At 42.5% G+C, this 23,777-nt stretch overlaps 1 protein-coding gene across 6 annotated transcripts in view; it reads right to left on the bottom strand.

Annotated features, from left to right (window-relative positions):
* FNIP2 (folliculin interacting protein 2) overlaps positions 1–23,777 on the bottom strand; it is a 328,137-nt gene that overhangs the window by 92,118 nt on the left and 212,242 nt on the right. For 3 of the 6 annotated variants that reach the window (XM_069243372.1, XM_069243398.1, XM_069243389.1), the window contains 7 exons: positions 22,235–22,335; positions 22,041–22,112; positions 21,095–21,195; positions 9,657–9,749; positions 8,354–8,425; positions 7,536–7,671; positions 3,311–3,512 (listed from right to left, as the gene is read on the bottom strand). In XM_069243372.1, the coding sequence (XP_069099473.1) occupies positions 3,311–3,512; positions 7,536–7,671; positions 8,354–8,425; positions 9,657–9,749; positions 21,095–21,195; positions 22,041–22,112; positions 22,235–22,335 (777 nt within the window). The remainder of the gene's footprint in view (positions 1–3,310; positions 3,513–7,535; positions 7,672–8,353; positions 8,426–9,656; positions 9,750–21,094; positions 21,196–22,040; positions 22,113–22,234; positions 22,336–23,777) is intronic. The other 3 variants (XM_069243380.1, XM_069243417.1, XM_069243408.1) reach the window with 1 other exon arrangement.

Below are 23,777 nucleotides of genomic sequence, written 5' to 3'. Positions count from 1 at the left end.
AAAGCTGAATTTCAAATAACGAATAGGAAACATTATGGAGGAACATCCAGGAGAGCTCTATATGTGTGGGGAATAAAAAGAGTCATTACCAATTTGATGAATTATTGATATAATACATCATGTTTTTAATGGCTAAACTCAATGGCTGGAGAGGCTGTGTTTAATGTCTGGGGGATACCCAAAGTGAAAAACCTTCTGAAGGGATATATATTGGGGCCTATTAGTGAGATTCTGGGATATACCAGAGAAAAATCCTGAGGATTAACACTGGGACAATTGGTTACTTAAAAAAAAGACACAATAGTTCTATTATGTGTCAGTGTGTGGCAAAATTAGCCATTGCCGCCAGGTGGAAGAAAACAGAGCCTCCCACTTTGGTAAAGTAGCATGCAAGACTTTAGACCATATTAGTGGTGGAAAGACAATGTCAAAATGGAACACCTGAAATTGAAAGCAGTATGGAAACCACGGTTTGGGGCTACATAAAGGGACCACATTCTTCTATTACACTAGTGCCTCGCTTGAACACTCTAAATCTATTTTCTTGACGTACGAGAAAGTTTGTGATTTGGCTAAATACAGGGAAATAAACAATTGTGGTTCCCTTCTTTACTTGCAAGACATTACTAAAGTTACAATTAGTCATATTAGGTTTGTGAGACTGGATCTCAGAGGGATGGAGGAAGGGTTAAAGGAGGAGTTCAGATTACTTTACACATGGGATGACTAACTGAAATTCTATATCGTTAATATGAGAATTGTATATTGATGCAAATCCCATGCTAATCCCATACATCTGCTGTATGGTTTAGAAGCTAATTAAAAAGCTAAAAAAACAGGTGCATATAAATAGAGAAAACATGAATGATATTTCTTAAACCAAACACATACAAGTATATTCTGCACCGAAAATGAGTTGCTGCCCCTTTGAAGCGACCAGTCAACATCAAAACTATCTTCCATTTTGAAAACACTGACAATGGTATTTTTAGTGTCAAGGATTCTTTCAAAACCACCACCAAGGCATTTGTACCAGACGGGCTAATAATGGAGACACGATGATGTTGAGAAGACGCTCATACTTGAGGATCTCCAGTTTTGTGCCTGATGTTTATTATGCAAACTACCAGGGTCTCCTAAAAAGATCTTTCAGACTCCTGAGAGACAAAGAGGCAACTTTTATCACACCAAGAAAGACTTTCTTCTTCTCTTCCTCTGCCTCAACCCACAGGAGATTTACACACATCTTTTTTTCTAGAAGGAAGACAAGTAAGGAGTCTTCATTTCTACAAAGACACCTAAATGTGGAGACTATATCACAGAATCCAATCAAAGCAATATTCTGTAGGCGTCCCTTAAAGGACTAATTGAATTTCCTCTAAGCCCCTGATCAGACAAAAATACAGCTCATTGCTACCCCTAATTGGACATAAATACAGCTCATTGCTGCTGTTTTCTCAGTTTTAACACAGATGGTATGCACTGTAGGTTAAGGTATGGGATAAATAGCACAAAGGTAATTACAGTTTGAGACATAGGTCTTGGTATGGTTTGCTTTATTGGCATATATCAAACTAGAAACTGGCATGCTGGACATATTTGGTTTCTTACATATGTGGGATTATTTGGTGAAAAGCAGCCAATACAATATCAGTGTAAGATTTCAACACCTTATCCACTTCAGACTAACACCTGGACACATGGTTCAATTTTTTATTGCTTCTGCTTTCAACAAAGACTTCTCTTTACTATACCCTGTTACGGATTTCTTAATGCCTTTGCAAAAATTCCTCCCGGCAGTCTCTCTCAAATTTCAAATGGCACTATTACATTCTCTATGATTGCAAGATGCTCCTTCTAAGTCACTTTACACCAGCACATTTTCCCTTAACCAACACCTTCACAAAAATACCATATTTTCTTCATGTTCCATAATGACTTCTTTGTCAGATACATAAATATCCAGGCACTACGGCATACATACATCTAACTCATTGGCTCAAAGTTGTTCTAACTGAACTTTTTTTTTATAATCCTATTTGCTTCAGCTGAGGAAATATCCCAATTCGTGGTTATAACAAGTGGGAAATGGTAACTCCTCTACTTATCTCTTCCATATTGATGTGCTCAGTTGTTAAATATAATAAATTTGGTGCAACAGTTGAGGCATACAGTCTGGTAGATATTTTCTAAATTGGTCTTAACAACTGCATCAAGACAATTATGCTGTCAGCTCACACTTAACTTTGTGGAAGAAATATGCTGTTGGAAAGTTACTAAGCTTTGGCCTACGTTAGCTGTAATGCTGACAATCAGGCATATCAGAATAAGAGGATAACTCTGCCCATCACTATGCCTAACACAGACTTTAAGTAAAATAAAAGATCTATGCCGAAATTCCAGGTGGTATGTAAACTCTAGCATGAGAGCACACCAGGAGCTGCTAACCCTGCCCTTACACTGGTTGGGAGCATCTAACAAGATAGTGGCAGCAAAGTGAAAGATGCTCTCTGCCCTATTATCTGACCTCTGCTTTGATTACATCAGAGTGTGCTTCTTTTCTCTCTCACAATCACCTTAGGGCGAAAGGTACTGGTTAGAAATGGCCTAAGTGAAATAAAAGGTTTCCACAGAAGAAGCGGGTCACAGAAACTCGAAGACCACCTCTAAAATCATAGTGAAAGGTAACAAAGTGTGAGGAATGCTCTCGAGGGAATAGTCATTCAAATTATAACTACATTTCTTCACAAAAATAAATATGTCCCATGCCATGGAGCAACGGGAATGAGTCAAAAATGTGTATTATGTTTTTTGGCACTCTGTGTCTCATCAGAGCTGCAGTGAGTCCTTTGAATGGCATCTAAGCAAAAAAAACTCACAAGATAAACAACCCTAGACTACTGGAAAATCATCAGATCGTTTAATACTTCACTTTTTAAAAGTATTCCAGAATCTGGCTGCAAATACAAGAATATCCTGACATTCACGACAGGAGAGAATACCCAAGGGAGCAATTACAGTTAAATAATTCGATCAAACTTTTATAAACTTTATCATAATGTTCTGGTTTCTCCATAGTGCCTTGGCAAGATCTAGCATATCCTTCTATACAAAACAATTTCAATATTCTGATCGATACATAAAAAAAATAATATGGGAAAATCTTTCACCGAAGACTACAGTAAAAAGAAGGATTATCCTCATTTGTGTGCCTCAAAATATTGGTTCTCCAGTGAAAGCATGCATACACACAAAACTTCTAATGATGCTACTCCCTTTTCCACTAGAATACACACTACATACTTTTTACCTTCTCGATAGAGCCCTTCAGCTTGTTCATGTGTGATTCAAACAGAGGAAAGTGGGAAAAGAAGAAATCCTGGAATTTCCTCTGTGACTCTTCTCTATCAGACAGGGAGAATATTATGCTAATGGCAATTTTTTTCCGCCGGACCATTGCAGGGTTCGAACTACAGCTTTCATCCGCCATGCTGAATGTTTCCTCCGTCGACCTAAAGAAAGAGCAAATGGATTCAGAAAATTATGCCTGCAAAAAAAACAGATTGCTAAGAACAAGTGGGGGTATTTGGGACTAACACCGTTTGGATATTGTGTTTCCAGACAATGCACACCTAATGTGGTCATAGCTAGAGGTACACATATTCTTAGAAACTTATTTCTGAGAGATAAATAGAATTAAAGTCAAATACTTTAAATAATAAAAATCATCAGCACAATATTTTTTCAAGGATTCTGATTCTCCTTTAACAACGTACTAAACGTGCATGCTCATGTAAAACGAAGATAATTAGACATGGGTGTGATGACTTTAAGAAACATTTAGCTCGGACCGTCAAAGGAAGGACAAGCTGGTATGGCGGGTCAGACAGACAATCAAGAGACAAAAAACCATACAACATTTAATATTTCTGTTTCATCGTGTATACAACATATTACCATGCCGCTTCATGCATTTATGTGTTTAAAGAACAAGGGGAAACCCAGTAACCCTAGGACTTGGGTAATACAAAGATACAAGGAAACAATGGTCCCTTAAAGGGGAAGTGTAAACTTAAACATTCTCTGTAACAGAACACAACAATTCAACAAATGAAAAACAAAGAAGCTTTATTCAATTACTTAATAATAAAATAAAAAGAGAAAATCAAGAAGCCTTAGCATTTGAGGATTTTTTAAAGACATAGTGGTGCTCCCGACGATGTAACCGCACAGTGAAAGTGAAATGAGTGAGTGTGGAGTGCGCAAGTGATATTCAATATATGTACATCAATAGTGACTGTTAAGGATGCTGTGATGTTCAATTCATACTCTAGAACAGAGTGATAAGCTCCAAATCAGAAATACACAGTACATGATTATTGTGTAAACGCTTAGACCCCATAAAGTTATTTGTGTAGGGTCATCATCAGGGCAGAGAAATGGTGATGGGAAACACCCAAAAGGATGGTACTCCTGTAATGGGTGTTTGTACAAGGCAAAAAAAGTCCACTGCGATGGTCAGATAGAACTCAGGTATGGCAATTTATAAGCCTAGTCATAGGTTCCCTAATAAAAAGGAATGATTCAGCAAAGATTATGTGGAATGGGTCTGCCATGCATCAAGAGGTGGAAACTTGGCAAGATCGTCCTAGATAGTTCCATTTGATCATGAACCACCGTAGGAGATTGGTGTGATAAGACACAAAGACTTTTGAACATATTGGGAAAACCCATAATAATGTTGCCAACTGTCCGGGATCAGTGTGAAAAGGGATGTCTGGTCTCCTTAACAACTAGTCTCAATTTACTAGTCCAGTACTCTTCTATATGGCCCCTTTGAATGGTAAGGCTTGCATGTCATTCAACAAGATGAAAAGCTGCTCTCATGTAAGCAAAGGTTGGTAAGGAACTGAAGGGCGTAGCCCTATTGAACAATCCCAAGGACCCATCTGTCGGATGTAATAATTTGCCACCCCTGGAGGAAATATCTGATCTTGCTGCTCATAGAGTGGTGGTGTACCACTAAGGGCAAACTAAGAGGTTGGATGCCGATACTGGAGGGGCACTGGATTGGGAAGGTCTGTGCCCCTGGGGACCAACAATTTGCCTGTCTGTTTCCTGTCCCCGGCCTCAAAAGGACTAGGTTGACCGTTTTGGTGTCGGAGGGCCCTGGTGAAGCCATTATGCCAAAACTCATAAGTAGCCCAAAAACATTCAACAGTGTTATAGAAACTGACTGGCAGGGGTCTAAAGTCACAAAGAACTTGCCATCGCCCAGCTCTCCTTGAAGCGTTGCAGGGCAGAAGAGTCAGTCTTCCCACCAAATAGGTAAGATCTGTTGAAAGGCACATCCATAAGGGCTGCCCTGGACAGTTGCAGAGAAGCCCATAGACCTCATGCATGCATGGCAGAAGCACCATACTAGTGTAACTTCTTATCCCAAACGATAGGTTGTGTCAGGCCAGAATGAATTACATATTTGAGCACATCCTGACCCATCCTCAATGGTTTGAGCCAGGGAGGCCCAAAACCCCTCAGGGACCACAGGCAAGATCTTGCGGATCATGACCCACGGGGCATGCATGTAACATCCAGGTAGGCAACTGGCATTGACCAACCCTAAGGCTAGGCTGTCTGACAAGAACATTGTTTCACAAATGCCTCAAACCTCTGGTCCAGGAAGATTTAGTCACTGGATTTTGGGGAAAGAATTAGGCTTCACTTTGCTGGTCTAAACCTATACCACCTTGCTCTCTAGACTAGAATGTGGAGTCAAAAAAACAGGGTCCTCTAGTGTCAGTCAGTGGCGTCTGGCTACCTGCCTGTTTACCGGTAGGCAAGAACAGGACTTAAAACAGGTGCCAAATCTGAAGAGAAAAAGGGGGGCAGACTTCTGGATCCGCATTCATAGGCACTGAATGAAAGAAATTAACATTAGCATGCAGGGGCAACACCTACATGCGGTTCTGCTCTGTCATTTCAGACTGCAATGGAGTCAATGCAGAGCCACACGGCACCCCCACACTGGTGTGCTGGAGCCCAGCTGAGAAAGCTTTCGGAACGCAGTTTGACACCTTGGGATATTCTAGATATGGGAATCTGCTGTTAGAGGTATCCATCAGAAGCACACTGCTTAGTTGCATCCACCTGTTGGGTACCCCTGACGTTGTGCAGTGCATGGACCTTGACTTTAACCAGGCCTCTTTGTGTGCATTTGTACAGGACAAACTAATTCAGTTACCCCTGAATACGGTTTCTGATGCTTCAGTCCTAGTTATGTCAATGAAGAGTCCCATTAATGGCACAGCACCCTTTTCAATTTGTAATTTTAAAAAATCTGCGTTTATTGCTCACATTCACACTCAAGTGAATGACAGATGCTTAATTGGCACGTCTGTGAAAAAGAGTTTCAAGATTCTAATCTGGGTCAAGGGCCGCTCCAGATATCCGTCACCAATGCGACGGAGTAATCCATCCACCAAGTTCTAAATCGGGATGTAAGGAGAAGAAGGAGTATTCAGTCTTGTAACATTTTAGCATTTACAGTTTTTCCAAACATTTATGGCAGGTAATCGGATATTTGTACAATGACGGGCACCTCTTTGTCCCCTAAATAAAACATTGCACAGATCCAGAAATTAGGAATACTTAAGTGTAAGTCTGTAAATGTTCCACCTAAAGAACTCATTATTCAATAGCAAGCCTGGCATCCAACACTGAATCATTTTTCTAAATTTGGAAGCATGGTATGATGTCACACGGCGATATCCTAAGTCAGCCATGAACAAGCTCCCTTATTAAATTTAACTGCTTCATTAGACAGAAAGCAACTGTAGCTTTCTATGTTCTTGCAGAAGGAGCAATGCAATCTGTACCTGGGCACAAGGGCTACTCACAGATACTCAATGGCTGTCTGCTGCAGACATAAGCGGAGGACCAAATTGGTGAAATATAAATAGTGTGCTTTCTTAGCAAGATACATGTTGTTAGCGACTGAAATATTGAGGTCCTAAGGTACTTACTGTAACCTCAACAGTTGTGCATTATTGACTTCAAAAAACTTGAACACTCAAAGTAAAGTTCAAACGAAAATATAACATCTTATTGATTAGTCCTGCTCTCCTCTCCCCACATCCCCCTGTGAGCTGGTGGCTGCTAGGCATTCCAACTCTCCACCCTTCTATCAACGTTAATGACATTTAAAAATGAAGAACCAAAAAATGCATTACATTTAGATCCCAGTCACAGTACACCTTTTTCACAGGTATACATCAAAGTTACCTTTTCCTCAAAACGCACAATGTTCTGGAAAAGTGTACTTCTAAAGAAACTAAACAATTTCCTAGAAGAAAGTGCAAAATTACCACAATAACAAAATACCTTCCTCTGACACACACAAGCCATGCTTCAACACTGAAGTCGCTTATCTTGACCCGTACTAACCCACATATTACTATGTGAAAAGTAGATTATGGTTCGTAAAGTCTGTATTTCCTCAATGCCCAAGGTGCTAACTCCCCCCTGGCAAGACTCACCAGCGAGGAATAATTCCGTTCTCGACACTGGTGGTCTGGCTTCGCAGCCAACGGCGCTTGTAGCTGCTGGCACAGCTGCTGGTGAAGGGGGAACTTGGCGAAGGCAAAGGAGTGATTAGGAGGCTGCTCAGGGAGGCTGTGGAAAGAAGAGTTTAAGACGGCTTTACACACAGGCCACCTTCTTAGAGATGAAAACACTTCCGAAAGTTCGCCTACGTCCAGCAGCGCATGTCACAGGCATACCGCGGAACAAGACCCCCCTCCTTCCAAGCCGAAGCGCCGTGCCGGGGGGGACACATACTGAGCTTCTATAAACTTATCAAAAGTTGTACCAAGTTTCAACTTACGCTTACTATCTCGCCCCATCTGTATTCTGCACATATTTTTACGTGACAATTTGTGTTTTTCCCCTTTTTGATCTTCTGCCATTTATTCCCATATCCCTAAAAAATTATCGTTTTTACCTCAGTAACACTTCGATAAGAAACAGTTACCATTTCGCTCTTTCAGTGAACAGCAACCGCATTTCACCTTCTGAAAGCAGTGATATACTGCACTCTAGTTATCCAAATGTGTTTATCCCTTCTGCCTGGTATACATGCTTAGTAAGAGCATCGAGCACTGCTCGTGAAGGAAGGACATTATTTTATGGGGTGAGTTTCTAAAGGTCTCCGCGCCTTTCCTCGTCACGATTACAACATTCTTGGGCCACACATTGCCCGAGCCTTCGAGAAGAGACTGCCAGAGCCAGTTGCAAAGCTGGACAATTTAAAAACAACCCCCGGGGACCACCAGAGAGCGCCAGCCGCAGTGTGTACCTGATCGGGCGATGCCGCTGTCCCGGTCTTCGTTCTGTCCTCGGCTGGGCATGTCCACGGGGGTGCTGTGCGCTGCACGGAATAAACGACCTGGTTAGGCACCCGCGGAAGTTAGCAGACCTGTGCTTTCTTTAATAGCTTTTAAGTAATGCAGTTGCGCGGAGCAAGAGGGTCGAGCAGTCTTTCAAAACAGACAAGAGTCAAATCTATCAACTGGTTCACTTATAAACCTTTGAAAACGTTAAATCAATCATGGTTCACCGTAAGTGAATGCAATTCGCTCGTACAGATCACAGTGCAGTCGTCAATAAACATCGTGATTTAGGAGAACGGAGCGCTAAAAATCAACACAAGTTAAGGGGACGGAAAAGAGAAACAGCTCGAGAGCGTGGTAGAATGGATACAAACAAAGAAGACATGGGGGGGATAGAAGAAAAAAGGAAGACACGAGTGACGACACAAAGAAGAATTTAAGACTAAACATAAAAGTCGGGAGTGAAGGACCAGAGTGAACGTGTGAAGGAAGGGGTGAACTGATGACAGAGGAAGGAGAGGTTATACTTGACAGTAAAGTGTTCAGCCGGCACCCTGCGATACTCAGCAGAAAACCATCACCACAGTGTCCCTTTACAGAGTTAGTAGTGTCACAGGTCTTCAGTTAGCATGCCTCGCATTGAACATGCAAGATCTGAGAAGTCAGCCGGCAGTGTGACCTCGGTTTTCAGTGGACACCCTTGAGCGGAGACGAAAATACTCGAGGATTACTCTCTGCCGGGGACTGTGACTGAGGGCTAATCGCATAAACTCTCTGACGCAGCATACTGTTAATACACCCTCGGGGCATCACATGCAGGTAGGAAGATGCTCTCAGAGCCGGATCAGCCCTACAACGTTGCCTAGATTTAGGGCTCTGGAAACAGTGGCTTCAAAACGGATTTATCAAAGGATCAACACAAGGAAAGAAACACCAGTGGATAGGAAAGGAAACTGCACACCAGCAAAAAAATCAAATACAAGAAGAGCAAGGCAAGTCATGAATCCTCTTCAGAAATGCAAGGGCTCAGAGTCTCGCCGGCGCCCTATAGCCAGACCCAGCAGACCCTGTTAGCACGACCGGAGCAAGATGCAGCGCTGCCCACTAGGGCTGGAAGATACCCCCGCTTAAATGAAACAAATACACAACAGACTCCGAGCCCTTCTATTTCCAAAGAGCGATTACTATGGAACCTCATGCCAGAAATCAAGGGCAGTCGAAGGGTACTCTATTGTGTGGGTCACACCGAGCTCAGTCCTCCCCACAAACCTGCAAAGCAAGAGGCGCTGCGCACCAGGCGAATGGGACCCCCATCAGGGACACAGGGCCGCAGCAGCCGGCTACTGCGCAGCTGCGGCAAACCTAGAACAGCAAGCGGGGAGGACAAGTGCGGGGGGAGAAAGGGACACAGAGAAGTTCAACGATGGCTCAGCTGTAACGGCCTGGAATTAATTTAAATATTACATATGGTAATTTGTCCAAAAAATAACAGCAAGAATAAAAAAAAAAGAAAAAATGCCCCTTAATACAAGTCGCGCTGCGCATAACTTAAATCGAACAGAAAAGACGTTCTGCTTAGTGTGCCGTTTGAAGTATTGAATAAAGGCCCTTTTCAAGAATGTCATTCTCTCCTTTCCCGGCCCCACAACCATGCCTGCAGTCGGAACACTTCTTAAGTCCTCTAGTAATGAAGAGAGACACATTAGTTCAAGAAGCGCAAGCCCACACCATCACGACGGAGAAAACAAACCCACTGGTGCAACGCGCACAACTACGGAACATAAAGTTGTGAAGAGGCCGCAAGGTAGGACATCAGCTAAACAATTGGATTTTTTCCATTGACTATCTCTGGCGCTCTAACCAATCCGAACTGGAGTGGAGTGCAACCACTACTGGGCTGTAATACCAGCACAGTTGCAGTACTTTCCAAAGTGATGCAAACCTTGTCGTATAACTTTAGGAAATTACCATAGGAAGGAATATGGAAAGGAGTTTGAATTTAATAGCAGTCAATTTACCCAGGGGTCATCTTATACAAAAATGAATGCCAAGAATATTGTACTATTCAGTATTATGGTATTTGTATTGTGCTTATTAACCGTATGTGGGGTGCTGAAGTACTTGTCCACATGAAGAGCATGTTGAATTGTGTGGGCGTTTGAGTGGAAGTGAGTGCTTTTTGTTTTCTGTCTATATAGAAAGTGTTTCCACATTGTGTGTGAGGACTACTAATGTGCGGTTATCGTGTTATGAGATAGACAGCTCAGCAGGTCCCCTTATTCTATTGGGAGTTTATCTTCAAAGTCCTCTATCCCATTATACATGCTGGCTGCGGCTGGGCGTCATCTACTCTGATCTTATGGATCCGGAGAGTTTTGAAAATTAGTCCTTTACAGGATTGCCTTTGCCAATATGTGATGTCAAGTGAAGAATTTTGCCAAGATGGACTGCGTTATCATAATCCTTTATATTTTAACAGGATGTTAAGTCCACCCCTGCAGGTCCCAAACGGTTACATACCCTAAGCACTATATTAGAGCTCTCTGATGACTAGTTCTTGAGGAAGATCTCTCTGGTCTCAGCAAACCTACAAAGTTTATGTGGAGTGGTTATTTAAGAGGGCTTGTATATCCTGTATCAGCTCCAACCAGTTTACTGCAAGGTTCTACATGTTATATGTGAAATGCCTCTTCCATTAACTGAGCGAATCAGACGATGAACTGGTGATGATGAGATGATATATATGATTATATTCAACACATGAGATAGGAAGTCGCCGGCACCATCAATCTTGTGAGCTCCAACACCATCAACCTTCTTAGTTAGTCACCCCCGACCCTTACAGACAACACTATCACCAACTGGAAACATCTCACTATGCAGAACACAGCTGACCTCATGAGATCCATCCACTCTGGATCCCCCACACACTCTCACCACATGTTCAACCTGAGCATCAGCACCATTGCCAGCAAACGCACAAACATCCTCAACTCCTCAATCAGCACAGTTACCTGCCCAGAAGACTCGAAACATGCAGGAGTCAAACCCCTGCTCAAATAATCCCACAACGATCCCAACAAACCCAAATACTACCAGCCGATCTCCCTACACAGCAAAAGTACTCAAAAAAGCCATCAACCAACAGCTTATGACCTACTTAGAAGACAACAATCTCCTTGACACTTCACAATTCAGCTTCTGCACTAACCACAGCATGGAATCTACCCTGATCACAACCACGGACAACATCAAACACCTCCTAGACCAATGAAACTGTCGCCCTCATCCTCCTCGACCTCTTTGCGGCCTTCGACACAGTCTCCCGCTACACACTGCTCACAAAACTCCACCAAATAGGAATCAGAGGAAAAGCCCTAAATGAATTGCCTGTTTTCTAGTAGGCAGAACTCATAGTCTACCTCCCACCCTTCACCTCAAAGCCCAAGGAGATCACCTGCTGCGCCCCCCAAGGATTATCACTCAGCCCCACCCTCTTCAACACCTACATGACCCCCCTGACCAACATAGTACAAAAACACAGACTCAACATAATCTCCTACACTGACACGCAGCTCATCCTCGCGCACTCCAGAGTCCCCTTCACAATGAAATGCAACTTCCACAACTGCATGAACAATGTCGCAAAATGGATAAAGGACGGTTGGCTCTAACTTAACACTGACAAAACGAAGGTACCACAGTTTGGTAACACTGCCACACTTTGGGATGACTCTTGGTAGCCAGCTGAGCTGGGAACCCCACCTAACCCCACTAACCACACAAGAAACCTAGGAATCATCGCAGACAACAAACTCAACATGAAGCACCAAGTCAACGCAGTCCCCTCTGCATGCTTCATCAGCCTCCAAATGCTCTGCAAGATCTTCAAATGGCTCCCTCTCAACACCAGACGTACTGTCACACTTACAGTGGTTGCTGATTCACATACCTAGCAAGAAAGGCCTGAAAAGCACACTCCATCCTCTCCCCTCATAAGAGCATCTCCTTCCGTTCTGAAGAGGTCTCAAGATGTGTCTGTTTGACTGAGACTGACACAGCTGCAACAGCGCCTAAATACCCTCACCGGTGATCAGTGTGCTTTATAAATCCGATGACTGACTGATGTATACAATATGCAATACAGTATATAATATGATACATATGATGTTTTATATATATATATAAATATATATATATATATATATACACACACACACACACACACACACACTATATGACACATAATGGGAGCTATGATATATAAGATATACGATTATATGATGTGTATAATATATCATACATAACATGGTATAAATGTGATGCTACATATGGTAAGATAATATCAGTTATGATACTCTACATGGTATATCAGATAGGAATAAGGAAATATGCTGTCAGATATTCACAGAATGAGATATGTATCCAATGATTTATGTTGTAGGAAAATGAGGTATTATGCAGTGAGACTGGTTAGGTTTAATTATGTAATATCTTCATGTTACCCTAAATAGGTCCTTTGGACTCACACTAATAAATCCCCAGCTCAGTCCTGGCTTTACTAGAGGAGCATGCATTAATCATTTCAGAGTAACAACATGGGCGATAAGTAAGTGACACGACTCAAAATAAACTGGACACCAATTTATAATATAGCATATTTTTATATAAATTTAGAAACCAAAACGAATACTACTGAATGAGTACAACATGAGTTACGGATTTCTAAAGGAAAAATAAATCAATCCATTGCACTCTTGCATAACTGTAACGTTGCAGTTTATGGGGAAATTTACTAGTGACAATTGGTCTCTTGCAGGTCGAGTTCAGTGGAATCCACAGAGGGTAAACGTGATGGAGGCTCCTGGACCAAGCCTGGACAGTCTGTTGATTTGTACCTGGTTCATACAGCTGTGGTGCAGAGTAGTTCTGGCTGTCCCTGGTGCCGAACGCAGGAGCCGCCGGTATTGGTTTTGCTGCTTAGAGAGTGCTGGTGAGGAAAAGGGTGCAGAATCTCAACAACGGGCCACTGGGGTGTCGGCTGAAGATGCTGCAGGATTCTCTAAAGGCATAGTGTTGAAGAAAGGTGGTGGTAGCTCAACTGGCCACAGACAAACCTAGGTAACAGCAAGCTTAGCCTTTGGTCACTTTGACGTCCCGGAGTCCGGGGGGAAGCAGTAGCCGCCTGAAACTTGTTGAAGGTCAGGAATACTGTTTACATAATTCACTAGACCATTTACTTTTAGGCAATCCCTTAGCAGGCCTGATTTCCAGCGATTCTTTGGTTCCGAGAGTTTGATTTGGGGCTGCTGCTGGAGACTAGACTAGTACCTCTAGTTCATGGACATTCTGGAGTTAACTTTGGTGCGCAGAGGGGGGTTCCTTTTTCCTTTGGAATCGGTATTTGGTCTAGGACGAGTTGCAGTCATGCAGTTTGAAGGATGGTTGCCAGAGGTGCAGTTTTTGGTGCCTTTTTTTTTTGGTCAGTTCTGGGGATTGCAGACTTAGGTCGCTTCTTTGTCCTCGGTTGCAAGTCGATAAGATCTGGGGCCCTGGTGCCAGGGGAGCCTCTTAAATCCTAGATATAGGGGTTTTAGCTAGGTGCTAATAGCCAATGAGTTATTAGTCCCAGCGGCTAATCCACCCCTGGGGTGAGCACTTCCAGAGGAGTGTGGCACCTTTATTACCCAGAAGCCTCTATTCTGCCAGTTTTAAAAATGGCAGAATCCATCTTTGGCTATACAGACCAGATACTCCACCCTAGGGGTGCAGCTAGCCTTCTGTAGGTGTAAGCCGCCAGACTAGATAATTTTCCTGCCTGCCCAGGTTGTAAACGCTCCTGGAGCAGAGGGGGTTGGTTTTCGTCCTCCTCCGGGAGGTAGCCCATTTGCAAATCAGAGGTGGTGTGGCTTTTGAAGCTCACCGCTCGAATGTGCCACTTCACTAGCTATTCTGTCAGGGGGGAAGGTGGCACTTTCCGCTCATCCAGGCCTTTGTTTCTGACGCCTGGGAGTGTTCACACCTCCTAGCGGGCAGGGGGCAGATTCCTGTCTTGGCAGCAGCAGCTGCAGGCTGTCAGCCAGGGCACAGGAAAGGCCAGGGCAACCAAGAGGGCAACCTCTAAGGTAGCAACCTTGGCGCATGCTACATTAGATTCACGATTGGGAACAATTCAGGTTTGATACCAAAAATGACACTTTTAAGTGAGACCATAATGAAGTTGGCAAACCCGGGATGCCCAGGTGCCAGTCCATGTTATTCTATGGCCCCCCTGAACACTTATAGTAGCCTTTAATAGAAAGAGGCTATTATAGCGAATAAAAGTTGCACTTATATAGTCCATACTTTTAATATAATGCACCCTGTCTCATGGGCTGAGGAGCCCTACCTTAGGGGTGACTGGCAAATATTAAAAATAGTGCTGTGACCTTGCTACTCACTCATGGTGAGGGCTAAGGCAAGCCTGAGCAGTTTACCCTGCCCATGCAGTCTGCACGAGGACGGCGGTCATCTTTTCACTTTGGTCACACAGGGCCGCACAATCCCTGCTGCAGGCCCTGGTGACCCATTTAACTCCCAGGCCCTGGGTACCACTGATACCACTTACCAGGGACTCATAAGGGGGTTAAAGTCCTTACCAGATGGGGGTTGCCAATTCACATGGTTCATATTTTAGGGAGAGATCATTGGCACTAGGGCCTGGTTAGCAGCCTTCATCGCACTTTCAGAGTCAAAATCAACAGCATTGGAGAGAGAAAATGTGGGAGTGCCTATACAAAAACTGGACTTTCCTACATATGTGATATGATGTATGATATGAGATAAGTTATGATAATTAGATATAACCTGCTATGAAATGTAATAGGTCATGATGTTATATAAGCTATGATATATGAGATGATATATGAGAAACAATATATAAGAACTAACTATAAAATAGAGACAGATTATATCAAATCGATAGTGGTTGACTGTTAAAGACCAGATAAACCTTCCTTCATTTTGTAGTGAAAGGTAGAAGGTAGGGTAGACATAGTTTTCTATGTTAGCAAAGTGTAGAGGGTTATGGTTAGAGTCCCATGTCATTAGGGACGCTGAGGGCCTTCAGGTGCAATCCCAGTAGGTACATCTATAGTTGACTGGAGAGCCAAAGTTATTATATTACATCTGTATGTCTAGGTCATTGTGAGGTTATGTTGGGTGGGGCTCCCTAAAGTAGGCTGACTGCTTTTGCCAGTCTTTTTGGAATGGTGTGTTGGTCATAACTATTCCCTGAGCTCTCAACCATGCTTATACTGATAAAAAGATTATCATTTTGTGCTCTATCTTATGGTCAGCAGTTGATCTTGAGAATAACCTCTCTTACGAACTTTAAATGTTTCTAGACGCTTTAAAGGTTGGCAGACAATAAGTTCCTGAGCTTGTTGGCCTGTATTGAGCAAGCAGAGCCTCCTATGGATTTCTTAATGTAATGTGGAATAACAATCTGTGGTGCTCGTCTGGAATGCAGTGTCCTATTTTGAGGCTCTATGGACGATGCGAAATACTATGAACATTTAATATCTAGGTACTGGAAGCCAGTGAATTGTTTGTAGGAATTGTGTCAAGTTTTCCCTCAAGTGAAGGTGGAGGAATTTTATTGCACCATTTTGGATTTGTTGCATTTTGCATGTGATTGAAACAGTGGCACCAAAGTGCAGGATACTGGCATAACAGAGTTTGGAGATCACAAGAGCGAGGATAGCTTGTAATCTTTGCTGGTATCCAAGGTATGGGAAGATGCGTTGCAGCACTTTTACTGTGTAGAAGGTGCTCCTTGAGATCTCATTGGCATGTGGTATAATTTTTACTTGCTCTGAGATGATGGAGTCTGTGTACAGTGTGATCTAAGTCTAAGATGCTGCAGGTAAGTTCAGAAGTAGTAGAGCAGCCACTCAGTTTTATCCACTATGAGTTTGAGTTGCATTTTAATTTTTATGATTTATTTATTAAGCCATTTGGTCTTTTTTTTGGATTAACCATGGTAGTGGTGTTTAGCAGTATCTGTATAGTGGAGAACCAGTTGTAGAGGGGTGAGGGAGGGGGCATCCTAAGGTCACATACTGATTGAATTTTCAAGGTAGGAGATGAGTGTTGGGAGGTCATTTCTGCAGTGCTTGTATGTAATGTAGGTATCTGTCTTGGAGGTTTTGACTGGTACTGATCCTGAAGGTAACAACACTGTGGTCGTATCAGAGGAGTGGGAACTGGTCAATTAATGACGCATGCCCTTAGGGGCGAATATGATGTCTAATGTGTGACAAGCAGAGTGGGTTACGCCTGGTACGACTTGTTGGAGGCTAAAGATCTCTAGATTTAACATGATGACAGCGGTTGTTGTTAAATCTTGCGTGCCAAACCAAGTGTTTAGAAGAGTCTTATTCAATGTGTCTACTAAAGTTCCCTTAAAGGTTGCTTTGCAGGGAGGTGGTCTGTATATCAAGGGGAAAGCTGACACTTCATCAGCAAGGACTCTAATTTTCTCATGGCAAATTCTCTGATGCAAGTTATTTGTAAAGATCTCTTGTGGATAATTGCTAGGCCTTCTCCAATATCGCAGATACAATCTTTGTTGCTGGTGCTTACAGATAGTCTGACTTCATGGCTTGCGAGAGTGGAATTTTCAATAAGCCACATTTCTGTGATAAAAGTGAGGTCCGGTGAGGATTCTGGTAGCTGGTCAAACATGTTGTGATGGTGTTTCAAGGCCCTCATGTTGTACAGTAGACAGTTTAGCTGCTTGACCTTTGTCCTCTTGCTGTGCTGACGAAGCAAGGATATAGGAAGTGGTGTAGAGGGAATATGTGTTGTGGGTATGCGTCAAAGGCTGGGATGCTAAGGTTGTCACCGGAGGGTGAATGGGTGAGTGGACCTGCTGGTTAGGGAACCAGGTATAGAAGGAGAGAGGGAGGGAGCTTTATAACAGGTATGGTTAAGGGTCAAAGGGTGAGCTGCTTTGCTTGTAAACTGAGGTAAGATTTAAGGGTGAGCTTGTGGGATGGAGAACCCCAGCATTAGAAGGCGTGGGTATGGTTCAGAAAACTATCTGTGGAAGTAATTTGGTATAGCTGCATGGTTGCATAGTGGGAAGAAGTGAAGGGGAAAGGTGTGACCCGGAAATCTAGCAATCATGCACTTGAGCTGTGCTCTAATCTTTAACTTTCTCTTGTGACAAGTGACATTGTATCTCCTGATTCTGCTCCTTTGGTTATTTTGTTCTTAGTTAATGTATCCCCCGGAGCCCTGTAATAGTTTTCATATATATTAGCTGTATCTAGGAGTGTTATTCTCCTAAATCCAGTACCAACTGTTTCCTGCAATTTTGAGTGGTAGCTTACCTGGAGGCCCGAGTTGGGAGAGGCAGAGTTTGTGGCCCTAGGGTCCTCTATGCCCAAATAGGTAACACCCACAACTTTTCACTCTTTATCTGAAAGTTCTAAAGGTTCTGTTTACATTGGAGCGTAGGCCCTAGTTGTTAGGTGAATTAGGTCCAATGGGAGTCCTAATTGCTTGGTCCAATGAGAGCTCTAACTTTAGCAGTCGGTTGACCTGGGTCTCATGAGGACTATCGCTCGGATCTAATGGGAGCCCTAACCTCTGGAACCAACAGGAGCCCTGGCTCTAATAGCCAGATGACTTGTATCCACTGGAACATTAACGCTTGTAATCAGATGACCTTATCTTAAGACATGCTTCAGAGGGGGTGTGTTGAGGAAAAGCCCTTGTCAGGTGAACGTTAGCCTTGTCCAGTGACTTGGGCTGGATGTGAGATGAGAGGGAGAGGCTGTAGCCTGCTCTTGGGAACATACAAAGCTCAATAAAGTTACAGCACTTAGGCAAGTTAGTAAGAAACTCAACCTCCAGTGCTGCACTTGATCCTTCTTCACAAAAATCACAAAATTGACTGCTAATGGAAGGAGAACAGATTGTGTAGTGGTAATTGATTATACAGGCAGTAAACCGTAAAAAACAAATTCCCTTTCCCCTTTTTTCAATTAGTTAGTTCAAGTCCTTTAAAAGGAAACCAACAGAGCTACAACAATTACCAGATACAAATGATTTGCACCACTAACACTGCTCTTGTGCTATTATAGCTTTTGCTTTGTGGTTTCTTCTAGCACTGGGCTATGTGTTCAAATCAAGTTTCAGGTCTTTTTATATATGACACTCCAGCTACTTAGTCCCAAAATCACAAACCTGTACACAATCACGATTATAGTCATTCAATTTCTTATTCACATCTTATAACAACATTTTAAAAGTGCTTGTGAAGTAAAGGTTGATTTCGTACAGCAGCAGTGGCTATTCAAGTAAAGGTAGTGATAATCAAATTTGTGTGTTGTGATGGGAATTAAGGTATGTGATTATGAGGATGTTGAAAGAGGATGCTGGCTTGGCTATGTGGATCTATGATGGTAGAGGTGTATGTATGGGTTCGTGGGTCTGTTAGTGTTAAAGGGAGCTATGCAAATGTATGATGGTGGGTGTCTGGTTGTGTGGTAATATGTGGATGGGAGTATGATGGTGGATGTGTGGCTGTGTATGATGTGGAATGGCTGTAAAATGCATGGTGTGTGGTACATATAGAGGATTTCTGAGTATAAAATGTGGTGGTTGTGAGATGTGGGTATTCAATGGTGTCTGTGGATGTAGAATGTTTACTATGGGTGTATGATGGTGATATGTTGGCAAATGATGGTTGGCCATATGATGGGTGGTGTGTGAACTATATGATGATGGATGTGTAGCTATTTGCTGGTGTGTGTGTGTGTGTGTGTGTGTGTGTGTGTGTGAGACAGTTGGTGAAGGCACATAAAGGCGGGAGAGGTGTCATATGGTCATTGGTATAAGGATGTCTAAAGGTGGCTGTGTGGACCGATGTTGTTTATTGTGTGGAGCTATTGTGATGGGCGTGCTGCCTTACAATGGCCATGTGATGGTGTGTCTATGCATTTACTTCTGGTAATATGGGCATATAATGGTGGGTGAATTGGCTTAGGATTGTGTTAATGCATGATAGTGGGTGTGAAGGTGCATCTGATTATGAGTGTGCTAACTTATGGTGTGTGTGGGTGTAAGATTGTGACTGTGAGGGATAATTCTGTCCTTATGTCTCAATCCATGTCTCTTTGTCCATGTCTCGCCAACCCTGGCTATCTCCCCATTACAGCCCCCCTTTCCCTGATCCTTCATGCCTGTCCCTCTCTTTGTCTCTGCCCCTGTCACTGGTTCTCTCCCTGTCCTTGTGCAACTGTTTGTTTCACTATTTATGTCCCTGTCCTTCTGTACCCAGCCTTCCAAACAAAAGTTGAAAGAGACAAGAAGAAGAAAAAAAATCAAACCAACTGGGAAGTAAAACAATAAGATGTAATTTAGTACATTTACAAATATAGCTAATTTATTGGCATTGGCCCATACCACAGCCAGGTTCTTGTACAAAATGATAACTTTGTGGACCCCTGTTTTCTAAGGCATTGTTACATCATTTTCTGTATAAAAGAAATTAGCTGTAGCATCGTTATGTACAGAAACCGTCAAATACCATTGCAACTAGTCTGACCTCTGGTAGTGTTGATGTACATTGACAATACATGATCCCAAACACCAAAGAAGAATCGAAAATTGCCCCTCTCTCACATCAAAAAGGAAACAAAGATGGCTGAGTTTTCAAAGCATATTTAAGAGTTAAGTATTATTTTACTATTGTAAAAGCCCAATACGGATGGACAAAACCAGTCCTTTTGGAATTTCACACATGTAGTGCATTCGAAAACGAGAACATTCTGCCAGTATGGTGGAATTTCTGTTAACTGCAAAGTTAGGGTTAGATGCATGTTTGGGTACACTTCTGGGTGGGTCTTTGTCCCGAAGTAGGTTAACACTGACAATTTTCCAGGATTGTGGCTAATTGTTAACTTCTTGAAGGTAATTTCCTGAACTGGAAGCACATGAACATGTAAATCATGCTAAGTGCGTTTTCAAGACGGGAATGGGGAGGGAATACATCCATACTTAAAAGGAGTGTAGGCAGAAGGGATTTCTCAATACAGAAAACATTTGAAACAAAGAAAAAACAACAAAAAAGGTGAATGTTTTAAGTACAAATTTGAAAAACTTACAGCCATGCAGAATTTTCCACCAGATAAAAACTACACTTGTACATATATCATTGGGTGCTGGAAATCAAAGAATGGCATAGATATACAGAACCCATCATGAAGTTCTTTGCAATTCCCATGAAAGTTAGAAACCTGGGTCAAACATTTGAGAAGTCATACCGGATCAAATTCAAGACTTTTTTGATTTAGGAACAGAATACTCTAAGAGGATTCCTAGCACCGCTTACAGTTGTAATTCAAGCTTCTTAAGCGCATGTCATGTTCCACCGCACCTGGAAATAGTGGTAGTACCCATTTTTCTATTGGCATACGGACATTCTACAGATCTAACAGCAGCATTGAGGAAGGACACACCTGCAGTATGAACAACGTACATTTTTGGGACATGCATATTCTACTGTTCAAGGAGACAATGCCTGAACTTAAGTTAAACAGCCTTTACCAATCTCTAACTCAATGACAATGACCCGGATAGGCAGGAAACACCGGCTATGACTTAAAACCATATCAGATAAGACAGAATGAAATTATAAAACATACTGAACTCACCCAAGTTACTTCCACCTCGAGAAGAGCTCAAAACATTCAGATTCACACCCAGCTTTCCTGAGCTTGAATCTTGGTTAATGTATTCAAAACTGTCCTGTAAACTGAAAATAAGACAGCATGGTCAACAAAACAACAAAAGTAATATTAGAAAATGAGTCAAAATTTTACCCTTGAATTAAAAATTAAGTGTAAAATACTATAGGGCCGTAATTGTGCTAGAGAAATATGTGCCCTGGTCACCAAAAAACCTCTATGTAAGCAAGCAACAGAGCACATGCCTGTGTTTAAATCAAGAGATGCCTGTCGCTTGAGATGAGATGGGTGTTACTTGAAGGCTATTCCTAAAATCTGATTATAGGACTGAGCAAAACAGGAGGCTGGAATCAATGTTGAAAAAAATGAAAAGTGGATAGACTCTACTGAATGGGTGTTTGGTTGAAATGCCACAGAGTGAAGATACACTGAGTGGCATAAGAGCGGCAGGTTTGCAAAACATCTAAACCGTGTGCAAGAATGTCAACCCAACTCCGAGATCCAATCAGTGGGCTACGTTAGTTTACATACGGAGTTTACTGGCGAAACATTCAATAAACAGGAAGAAGCGTGGATTGAATAGTCTTCAATCTAGGAGATCGTTCATCATCGTTTTTCAAATTCACGTCTAAATTGATCTTAATGTTGAATTTGACAAAACTGTAAACAGAATTCTGCTTTACAGAATGATTTCTGTTTCGGTGGGGACAGACGACAAAAGATACACATATTACACTTTTTAGCCTATTTAGCAACTGGACGTTTCACATTCTGAAATCACTTTTATCCCTCACAAGCAATGGGTGCATAACACCAGAACAGAATGTTCCAACAGCCACAATACATTATATACCACATCTTTCGTACCCTTAGTGGAACATACAAATTCCAGAATTTCAGAGAAATTTCTTACGTTGTCGTACTGCCACTGAAACTCCCCACTCTTGCAGAGAAAACTTTACTGACCATCAACTGTGAAGGAGAGCTGGAAACACAAACAACATGATTTCACAGATTTATTACAGATTCAGCTCATTTAAAAAAAAAAAAAAAAAAAAAAAAAAAAAAGCTTCTGAGAAGAAATAAATGGAGAAAGTCCAGACGTACCGTATGTAGTGAATTTTTAACGTGGAACCTTTGTAACTCATTGCTACTGAGCCAAACATCATTTCTCCAAGCATATTGACATCTGAGGCTGGTCTCGTGTACTAGAGAATGAAAGAGAAAATAAACACATTGCACTTGCTAGTGAACTTTTAAAATTCAAGAGCTTGTGGAATATTCTACACAAAGTTAAGCATAAAAGCTGGAGGGATTTTTTTTTGAGAGGGGGAGTGGAGGAGGTGGATTCTGAGACCAATTCTGAGACTACCTCATCTCGCTATGCCTTAGTATGACATCATTAATGGGTCCCTTTGTACGGTCTCAAGTCACGTCATGCCTATAGCTTGGACCCAGTATATGGGTGTCTATTCTTACTGATAATGTTAGGAACCCTGGTTGGATTATGTTCTTCGTCACAGTACATGCAGTTTGCAGTCATTATACAGAGTTCGTAGCCTACCCTTGCTCCTATTCCTCTGTCCCTCTGTCGTATAAACTACTAAGAAGCCATACCTGCGATTCTGGCCACCATTTTCTCTTCTTGGAAGACATTCATGGGTCTTCATGCCCCCCATATACCTTTATGGATCCATTAGCATCAGCACTACTTTTCAATAAGTGTTCAACTTTAACCCTGTGGGTGCCTGGGACGAGCTGGTCTCATCCTTGGCTACGGTTCCCATGTACCGAGGACGAGACCAGCTGGTCCTGTACCCGACCCATGAGGGGAGGGCCTCCCACCCACACCCCACATCAGGGGTGGAAGGGGGATCACCGTGCCGGCACGAATTTCCTACCGTCCCTGTTCCCCTCAGCCTCCCAAGTAAAATGATACCTTACTTGTGTGGGTCCCCAAAGCAGAGTCAGCCTAAATATGTATAAAATAAATAAATGTGCTTATCAACTCGCTGTGCTATCCCCTCAATCTCTACGGGTTTTTGGCCTTTTTCTGTTGCAGGCACCTGAGCCACACACACAGAAGTGAGGTATCCTTTTTATCAGCAGACCGAGGGGAACATTGGGTGGTAGGAAATTTGCACCGGCTCAGAGATCCTACAAAGAAAAGGTTGGAAAATATGATTTATTTTGTTTTTAGCTATATTTGAGGTTTGCAGAGGAGTCTGGGTCAGAAAATGTTGAGGGATCCACGCAAGCCACACCTCCCTGGACTCCTCCGGGTGTCTAGTCTTAAAAAATATCTGGATTTGGTAGGTTTACATAGATGATTGCCAAACCTGGGACCAAAAACACAGCTGCCCCCGCAAAAACAGGTAGTTTTGTAATAGATAATTTTTCTATGTCCACATTGTGTTTTGGGGCATTTCCTGCTGCGAGCACTAGGCCTACCCACACAAGCGAGGTACCATTTTTATTGGGTGACTTGGGGGAACGCTGGGTGGAAGGAAATCTGTGTCTCATCTTAGATTCCAGAACTTTCCATCACCGAAATGTGCAAAACAAGTGGGTTTTTTTGCCAAATTTTAAGCTTTGCAAAGGATTCTTGGTAACAGAACCTGGTGAGAGCCCCACAAGTCACCCCATTCTG

Source organism: Pleurodeles waltl, chromosome 1_2 (assembly GCF_031143425.1).
Source record: "Pleurodeles waltl isolate 20211129_DDA chromosome 1_2, aPleWal1.hap1.20221129, whole genome shotgun sequence".
In the NCBI taxonomy this organism is placed as follows: domain Eukaryota; kingdom Metazoa; phylum Chordata; class Amphibia; order Caudata; family Salamandridae; genus Pleurodeles; species Pleurodeles waltl.
This window is presented reverse-complemented; position numbering and strand designations above follow the sequence as displayed.